This window comes from Gobio gobio (genome assembly GCF_949357685.1).
Source record: "Gobio gobio genome assembly, chromosome: 12".
NCBI lineage: Eukaryota > Metazoa > Chordata > Actinopteri > Cypriniformes > Gobionidae > Gobio > Gobio gobio.
Genome location: NC_137105.1, coordinates 5,855,380 through 5,865,294, shown reverse-complemented (window position 1 = coordinate 5,865,294; position 9,915 = coordinate 5,855,380). Strand labels below are relative to the sequence as shown.

Below are 9,915 nucleotides of genomic sequence, written 5' to 3'. Positions count from 1 at the left end.
GGGGGGCGGGGCTTACCGATTTTAAGCATTTTCTGTTGAAACGAACAGATCAAAGATAATATCACTTTCGTAAAATGCATGAAAGCAGCGAAAACACTTTAGATTCATTTGTGGAGGATTTCAACTTTCCATGATTTCATTAGCCCTTTAATCATACTTGGGGTCCTGAAAAACCTTCATCTAATGACACCAGCAATAAAAAAAAGGGCACATGCCATATTTTCAGTAGTTTTATTGAAAAATGCCTCCTCTGTTTCAGAAATAAATAAGAAAATAAGGCTGTGGAATTCACAATGTGCAGTTGCAAACATGAAGCAGCAATACTATATCTATAGTCTTGCACGCAAATGCCAAAACTGCATTTGATATTGATAAAACAACAATTACAACAACTATATTCTGGATTAAAAAAGGAAAACAAACAACTACAAATGAAAACGTAAAAAAAAAAACATAATATACAGCACAGATATGCAATTCCACCTTTGGTAAAATCAGCTGTGAGGTTAAATCAAACATTCATCCAATATGATCAATATCTGATTTATAATATCGTGATGGAAGGGCATGTTTTACTGCAGATGTTAACAGATAAAAAAAAGACAATCTCTCAGGTGAATGAAGACAGAAATGGATAACTAATGTGTATTCATACGAGACATAAATGATGATTGGTGAATATGCAGATGGCTGGAGAAGGCGATGATCTTTGGAAACCCTTCAATGTTAATAAATTATCAAACGCCTTTCACCGGCAAACGTTGCGATGTGTGACACCGTCAATGATTCCAATCGGACACATTCAATGCGATTTTACAAGCCATGGAGTACAAGTGGAACAGAAAGAAGCTTTGAGGTTACATTAGGAGATTCATGCGTCCGATCTGCTGAATTCTCACAGGGTTGGAAGGGTTCAATTATCTGTACAGGCCGTCGGAACGTCAACAAACAAATAACACGAGCCAATGAACTTCCCCTCCGTTTACCACGCTTTCCTTTCAGATCCCCTCTCTGGAAATGACCTCTTGCGCCGCTGGTTTGCTGAAATCTCAAAGTCTTCTTCGGGGATTGGAACTATGCGCTCGGCATCAGGTGGAAACTGTTCTGCTTGGAGATATACGGCAGTGGCCAATTGAGTCACTCAAGCAAAATACGATTGTCACCTTCCTCAATGTGGCTACGGCAAGTGCAAAGGGTTACAAACTGCTAAATGGGCCGTTTTGTATATGTGCTTGACACACAGTGGGGTCCAGAAGCCTGACATCCAAATTACATCAGCATAACAATTTCATAATCGCCGATTGATATGGTTCCAAATGATCAACCTCATCTAGATTAAAATCTTCATTTTACATTTTTCATTTTACAAACTGTTCCTGTAGGGTTCGATTCCCAGGCAATACAAAAGCTGACAACATAAATAACTTGAATATAATCTTAGCAGTCTTGGATAAAGGTGTCTGCCAAATACATAAAACTTGAGGAAGAATTCAGTAAAACCTTAGACTTTCTTTTTCTTTCAATGAGGTCTCAAGGGCCGTTTACACTACAGCGTTTTCAACTAAAAATGGAAAACTCATCTTTGGGGGTTTTGGAAAACGATATCGTTATCGTCTTCATGTAAACTACAAACACGCGAGGTCATGTGCATATCGCGTGTTCAGACGCATAGTGTTTCTTTACAAGGTAACATCGCCAACTACTGGCCTGGCATGCATAATACAACCCTTTTAGTCGTTTTCTCAGAACCGATTTGACAACGTTGTCGCCCGTATATGAAAAACCAAAGGAATTTTTTTTCCATTTTAAGTACATCGTTGTCATGTAAACGCACCCTCAGACTTTTGGACGCCACTGTTTGTCTGTGTGTGTCTGTATGTACACACACACACACTCATACATAGACACTGTAAATGACTATCAATACTAACGGTTGGCCTGCTGAGCAAAAATATCAACATGAGAACTGAAATCAAGGATTCAACCACATCTAAACCCTTACCCACAGCCAATTGAAAGAGATCTTGCCGAAACAGAAACTAACCTTTAGGAAATGATAACTGTGCACACACTAAAAGAGAAAGGGTCCGATGAAGAGAAAGAAACGTGCTTCAAACTCGCCCCTGAGATCACTTAAGGCATAAGAGGCGCTGGTGTGGGCATTCAGCAAGCAGTTGAATTCAAGCTCACTACGAGGGTTAAAAACTATTGTGTTTTAGTGGACTGGGATTCATTTACTAGGCATGATTAGTTTATTTACAGATGAACAACAATCTCTTGGAGTTAACATGCTAAATGACCAATTGTTTTGGCTACAGGTCCACCTGGTTAGTATTTGCTGTGGTTGCTGGTGTGTTTTTGCGTGTTTTGGTCATGCGTCTCCAGCCGACTGCAGCTTGTTTTCGGTTGTTTTGGCTGCCGTCGCTGATGCCCGTGGCTGTGAGTTGTTGTTAGTACCCATCCGCAGATCGTAATCTCTGTTTGTTGCTTTTATTTGTTTGTTTGTTTGCTTTCGTTCAATAGTGTTCATTAATCATCTCCGTGGTGGTTATCCGCACAGAGCCCAATAACATGTGATTTTCTCAGGATTTCAAAGTGTAAGCAGCACAGGTGGTTTAGAAAGTTTATGAACCTGAAACAGGTCAAAGAGGGTGTTAGAATTCTTCGCCAGACAAATCACAAACTGAAAATCAGCTTCTGAGACTGTGACACTAAGAGAGGGTGAAGATCCGGAGCACATTTCATCCCAAAATCCAAAGACATTAAGAAAATGAAGCCTATTTTTATGACAATTTAAAGGTCAATTCTGTCATTATTTCATCTAACGTTGTGCTTTTGTGTTGAAAGACTATCACAATGTGAATGCCGACTGAAGCTTTCGAGCACAAAATATGACCTGGGCACTTTATTCCAAATCTTATGAGAGCTTTGTGAGAAGAAGATTTTTTTTTTTGAAAATTAGTGATTCGTTTGGTTCTCAATTTGATCGATTTGTAACAACTTCCTTGAGAAGATTCTCAGTGAATAACAGCTTAAGTTTTGGTCTGTTTCTCACACAAAGGTAGCATAAGGCCGTGTGTCCACCAGCTCTGCTGAAAACGCCTTGCTGTGGGCGCTTGAGAGCTTGATATGATACGGCATATCCGCGGAAGTGTTACTAGTATCTCATTTCAGAGATAGTTTGTTTCTGTATTGATTCTATATAAAAATGCTGATACAATGTAACGTATCTGCTCTGGCTCTTGTTTTAAATTATTTTGTTCTGCTATGCTTGTTGTTGTCATCTGTTGACGTTGTACACGAATGTGGCGGTTGGTCTGTGTTGTATTTGTCCCGCCCCTTCTCCACTCTGATTGGACGGCTGGGTAAAAGTGACAGTGATGAGCGCTGCGTTTTACTCAAAGGTGAACATTCTTCAACTCTCGGCGACCAGTAAAAAACGCAGAGCGCTCAGCGATTGAGTGTGAAATACTCGCTCAGCGCCTCGTTGCGCTCATGACGTTCTAAAAACGTGGCGCTCCCATTGAAAACAATTGGATACCAGCCAGCCGCGTGAAAAAACGCTTTGGTGGACACAGCCTAATGTGGCGTTCACACCGGACGCGATTGACGCGAATAATTCGCGCTATTCACGTGAAGTTGGATGCTTGAACATTTTGAGTTTACTCGCTTTTTTGTTAAAATCTACTGTTAATGTGTGACAAAACGTAGTTTTAAGACTTTTTCAGGCGATAATGTAGTTGTTTAAAGCTCAAATCTGTGGTTTATTTATAAAAAAGAGTGCCTATTTGAACATTTTATCTGGCGTTTTCGGAGTTGTGAGCTCCAGTGGATCAGCGGCACTCAGCGCTTGTTTACCCCGGCGAGAGCAGCCTTTCCTCGGCCAGTCCTTCTGACGTCTGCCGCTGGCTCTGTGGTGTGTCTCGAGCTATTATTCGTCTTGTGTAGATGTAACGGGCGATATTTGGTCTCATGGATCTATAATTTGTTCCCTGGCAAATCGTTTTGGCTGAGGGCAAAGTGAAGTTTCATTACTTTTATATTTTTAGGCTATAACTGTATGTTACAGTTGTAGCCAACTAGCACTGACTTTGAATGTTTGACTGAATTGTTTGCTTTATTTCATGAATAGCTTATTATACCTTTTACTTAAACTTTTGCATTATTGATCATACATAAACTTGCTTTTAACAAAACGAGACTGGGTTGTGTTTCATGTCATTTAATGTTATCACAGTGATAATCATATTGTCTGAACCAGATATTAATATACAGATTTTCTCCTCATTGTTGTAACTACAAGAGCAAGCTCGTGATTGGTTAATGCGGCTCGAAAATCCGCCAAAGTTCAGATTTTTTAACTTGAGCGATTTGCGTGATTTGCGTGATTTGCGTGATTTGCGCGATTCGTGCGAATCACGCGTTCAAAGCGCTCAATTCGCGTGAATCGAGCCGCAGAATGCCATTTCGCATCTTTGCATTGACTTAACATGTAAATCACTCGCGCAAATCGTGTCATTCGCGTCCGGTGTGAGCGCACCATTAGGCTTTTTTTTGCTTCACCGAAACGAGAATACATTTTTAGCATTACACTGCCGTTGAAACGTTCGGGTTCAGTGAAATTAATACTTTTATTCAGCAAGGATGCATTAAATTGATTAAAAGTGACAGTAAAGACTTTTACATTATTACAAAAAAATGATCTTTCTTGAGTAATGATGCTGAAAATTCAGCTTTGATCACAGGAATAAATTCCATTTTAAAATACATAAAATAGAAAACATTAATTTTAAAACGTAATAATATTTCACAATATTACTGTTTTTACTGTATTTTTTTAGAAGATCGAAATTAACGCTTGGTTGTGTTTATGTCACAATGCAAAAAATAAAAAAAGGCTTCATTTTCTTTATACAAAATGTATCCAAAATGTTTTTGTCTCCATTTTGGGTTGAAATAGGACAGGTTTGGCAAGTTTCACCCATGATAATCTGCATTATTCTGCTGAGCATCATCTACCGCTCAGTTCATGCGCTGCGTTACACTACACATGCCATTAATGTTATTTCTACTGTCATGCAACAGGCACAGCTAGAACAAGAGGGACGTACCTCTGTAACCCTGTCCGTTATATGGAATACCGACACACTGAGAAGAGTCACAGTAGCCAGGTGGGCCGGGCGGACCGCGTACACCGGCGACACCGTTGCGACCGGGCGGACCGCGAGTGCCCGGAGAGCCGCTTGAACCAGGAGGGCCGGTTCTGGACTCACCTGGTGGGCCTAAAGAATCAAAACAATATTTCCACAACATTTTATTAGAAGCCTTTATGTATAATGCATTATAAAGGTATTCATAATGTGCATAGCAATGCATCGCATCTTTTCATGAATAATTGTAACCAAAGTTAAAATGTGTTTTAATGCATTATACCTTCTAAAGGCATAACAATGATTAAATAAGCACTATAATGCATTATAACTGTGGTTACAATTATTTATTATATTATAGAATGCATTATAAGGTGCATAACTAGTGCAACTTTTCTAATGCATTATACATAAAGGTGTCAAGTGCTGCCAAATGACCTTTAAATGTGAAATACAGTTTCTGTAATGGAAAAAGTCTGGAACAGTTATGCCTGCTCATTTTTTAAGTGTTACTTCATATAACACACAACACATCCAACTGCTCTGTGCCTAAAAATAAAAGCAGCGGACATGAGATAAAATATAGCATAATCTCTTTCTAAGAAAAAGGAAGAAGACAGGCCAGTAAATCACTGTTTCCTCTGATATTTTAAGGTTTTTCCGTGGCGGTGAGCTAAGCTAGGTAAACGAGTGTAAGCGTATGAATGTGCACATGAAACATACCAGGTGGTCCGGTGGCTCCTCTCTGTCCTCTCTCTCCGAGGCCTGGACTTCCTCTGTCTCCTTTCTCTCCAGCTGGTCCTAATGGAAATGCACACAAACACAGAAATATAAGCCCAAACACAAACATACATGCATATCTGCATCGCAACACATGCTGTAGACACACAGGCCTGACTCGTGGGTGCAGAAATGCAGAGCATTTTGAATAAGGTACTCTTAAAAATAAAGTTTTCCAAAAGGGTTGCAGCGATGCAATAGAAGAACCATTTTTGGATCCCCAAAGATCTTTTCAAGGAACAGTTCTTAAAATAACTTTTTTTTAAGGGGCCCTCACACCGGGTAGCTACAGGAACTCAGCTATACCATCAAGACGGTCCCTGAGAACTAAATCTCCCCTAGGGTTGCATTGGTTGCATTCACACCGCCAGTAGGAACTCTGAAGTGATGTTAGCTGGCCGATATGCAACAGGAGGATTGAGGGTGTAGGATTCGAGATTGTGTGTCGCAGGTTTCGTGATAATGGAGATGGAATAGACGTATAAGTTATGCGATTGAAAGAACAAAAAGGGCTAAGAGACTAAATCTCCTATAACAACTTCATCGAGGATGAAAAAACAACAATGCCGCAGACAGAGGTAAATGCCGTTTACATCAGCTTTCTGTATGTTTTTGTCTTATCGCTGTTTTCCATGTTCATGGAGTTAGTTCATGGAGTAAGTATATGTAAATTGTGTTTACACAGCTTTTTAAAAATGCTGGGTGCTTGTGTTTTGTATGGTATGCGTTCGGCTAATCAAAATTCACTTACGTCACTGGTAGTTCCTATTGTGCTGGATTAGACCATAAACTGTATAAAACAATGGACGAAGTGTCTGTGACGTTTCTGAAGAGCATTTTTTAAGCCCAAAGTGGGCGGAGCTGGCCATCGCCGCCTTGGCAGCGCGTCACTCACGGATAACCGAAGAAAAAAAAAGCGGCAATCCACCTGTCACTAAAGTGGCCATGCCCTTAAAGGGTTAGTTCACCCAAAAATGAAAATTCTGTCATTAATTACTTGCCCTCATGTCGAAGCGACGAGAATAGTTTTTGTGTGAAAAAAAAAACTAAATAACGACTTATATAGTGATGACCGATTTCAAAACACGGCATCATGAAGCTTCGAAGCGTTATGAATCGGTGAGTCGATTCAGCGGTTTGGATCACCAAAGTCACGTGATTTCAGCAGTTTGGCAGTTTGACACGTGATCCGAATCATGAATCGGCTCACTGATTCGTAACGCTTCGAAGCTTCATGATGCGGTGTTTTGAAATCGGTCATCACTATACAAGTCGTTATTTAGGGGGGTTTTTCACACAAAAACTATTCTTGTCGCTTCATAAAGTTATTGTAGAACCACTGTAGTGAGATGGACTTTGTAACGACGTCTTTAGTACCTTTTAAGGGTCTTGAGAGTGAACCGTGCCATTGTGCCAATGAAGGCCTTTCAGAGCCATCAGATTTCAACTAAAATATCTTCATTTGTGTTCTGAAGATGAACAGAGGTCTTACGGGTGTTGAACGACATGAAGGGTAAGTAATTAATGACAGAATATTCATTTTTGGGTGAACTGACTCTTTAATTATGCAGAACTTTAAGGCTTAATATAATTTAAACAGATGAATTATAAAAAAATTCACCCCCCTCACAGTTGTCATGAAGGGCAATATTAGCTGTATAGATCAAAACCATACTTTTTTTCAGCTGTAAAGTTGGGCATTTTAACAGGGATTGACTTCCCTTTGGAGCCTGTCTCTAGTGGCCAGTTGATGAATTGCAGTTTAAGTCACTTCCGTGTTGGATTCAAGAGAGAGACCGGAAGGTTGCCTACTCTGAAGGGTCTCTGTTTCTAGAACTAAAATCGTTCCCAGTACCTGGGGTGCAAACACGCCAAACAGCGGGTACTTCCGCCAACAGTTATAGGAACTATGAAATGTTCCTGCCTTTAGTGTGAAGAACATTTTAATAATTGGATCGGAATGGAAACGTTCCATGGATTTTTCATGGAGCCATCAATGCCAGTAAAGAACCTTTATTTTTAAGAGTGTATACGGTTTCCTTTTAATTTAGACAGTAAACCGCTCAGAAGCTCACTAGGCATCAATTATTTGTCTTAGCATTTTCTACATATACTGTACAGTGAAGGGCAGAAGTCCAAGATAACCACAGATCTTGAGGCTGATTAAAATCACATGGCTGTATTTGGCATGGTTTCATGTTTTTGTTTTTATTTTGGCTGCTGTTTTACCTCGTTCTCCCTGGCGACCAGGCAACCCTGGACCACCGGGAAGGCCGTTCCTGCCCATCCGACCGGGCTCTCCACGTGGTCCCTCGGGTCCGGGAGGTCCAGGCTGGCCAGAGGGGCCTGGACTGTTGCTGTGATAGTTGTTGGGGATCTGGTTCAGCATTTCGTTGACTCGACTCATTTGTCCTGTAAAATGTGAAAAGTGGATTATAATACAACCCGTGGTATTATCTGCATATGCATACCATGGCTTACAACATCTTTTAGCCATGAGTGTACTACCCTTCAAAAATTTGAGTGCAATTTCGGATCATATGACACTGAAAGACTGGAGTAATGATGCTGAAAATTCAGCTTTGATCACAGGAATAAATTACATTTTAAAATAAATTCAAATAGACGACTGTTATTTTAAAATGTAATAATATTTCGCTACATTACTGTATTTTTTGATCAAATAAATGCATCTTTGGACAAGCAGAATACACTTCAAAATGCATTACCGTTCACAAGCTGTTCGCAGACTTGTCTGGCAATAGAGCGCATCATGCTCTGAGACGCAAAGTCTCCCTAAGAGGAAGAATATGAGATGTTAACGTCTTCCCCACTCAAACTCTTATGAAATGATAAAAGCAGATATTAAAGTCATCACTCACTCTCTCTCCTTTGTCTCCTTTAACCCCAGAAGGTCCCTGTATGAATGAAAAATGACATATTTCTCTTTAAATAGACTGTGACGCATCCAAACATGAGCTAAGAATCACTCGATCGCTCCTCATTTATGCCCAAAACCGCACTGTGCATTTCAGTGAGTAAATATTTATTGGACTGCAAACAATGTGGATAGCCTATTTCCTTTTTTAACTTGCACTTTTTGAATAACAGTCTCAATGTGTTCGGTTAAAACTCATAGAAAGGTGCCACTCATGTTTTGTAAGAATAAACAATGAAACTAATAAAAGAAACGTGTTGGCCTGAGTTTGCTCTTTTATAGATCAGGAGACGTAATGAGTTATGTTCCATTTATGTATCAATATTCATATTTGAGTTCACATTGAGATCTCTGATTTTAGATTGCAGACCGTCCTGGCAAATCTGAGCACAGTTTGAGAGATTCTTCTGAAAGTCTAGAAGAAACACATGAGATTGCTGGGGTCTTTTTCTCAGAAGAAAAAACAGCAGGAGACATTGGAAGAAGTCACTCTCAAACAATAGATATATTTAGGAGGTGTGTTTTTGTTCTTTCCTTCTGCCATGTGCATTTGGACTAATCTAGCAAATTAGTGGCAGTGACAGAGTCGTGCTGTTGTATGTCTATATGAAAACCAGAAGGGTTCATACCGGAACACCTGTATCTCCATTCTTTCCAGGCTTTCCAGTAGGTCCTGGCATTCCAGGGGCTCCTGGGGGTCCCTGAACAAAAGAATAATAGCTCTGGTCTTCAGCAAAACAGATGTCTGCAATACAGTCTCACATCTGAGCTAAAGAAAACAAATTTAACAACACTCCCTCCCCTCAAAAAAATCAAGAACATACCATAGGTCCTTGTGGGCCCGTGGATCCCGCTTGCCCCTCCTTCCCTGGGGGTCCCTACATTGATTAACATACATGCACAGATCTGTATTAGACTGATAACACACATGCACATTCAAAACCACATGAATCACATGTTAATGGGTGAAACATCTGTGTCGTATTTCACCCCGAAATGAAAGAATATGAAGCCTATTTTAAAGATATTTTTCATAACAGTTAAGCA

General features: G+C 40.0%; 1 protein-coding gene across 1 annotated transcript in view; it reads right to left on the bottom strand.

The window, feature by feature from the left end:
* Nucleotides 1–215: 215 nt before the first annotated feature.
* col12a1b (collagen, type XII, alpha 1b) overlaps nucleotides 216–9,915 on the bottom strand; it is a 94,216-nt gene continuing 84,516 nt past the window's right edge. The window contains exons 70-77 of the mRNA XM_079830691.1: nucleotides 9,693–9,746; nucleotides 9,498–9,569; nucleotides 8,813–8,848; nucleotides 8,660–8,726; nucleotides 8,160–8,342; nucleotides 5,874–5,951; nucleotides 5,112–5,282; nucleotides 216–1,104 (exon numbers count right to left, since the gene is read on the bottom strand). Coding sequence (XP_079686817.1) covers nucleotides 983–1,104; nucleotides 5,112–5,282; nucleotides 5,874–5,951; nucleotides 8,160–8,342; nucleotides 8,660–8,726; nucleotides 8,813–8,848; nucleotides 9,498–9,569; nucleotides 9,693–9,746 — 783 coding nt within the window. The 3' untranslated portion in view covers nucleotides 216–982. The remainder of the gene's footprint in view (nucleotides 1,105–5,111; nucleotides 5,283–5,873; nucleotides 5,952–8,159; nucleotides 8,343–8,659; nucleotides 8,727–8,812; nucleotides 8,849–9,497; nucleotides 9,570–9,692; nucleotides 9,747–9,915) is intronic.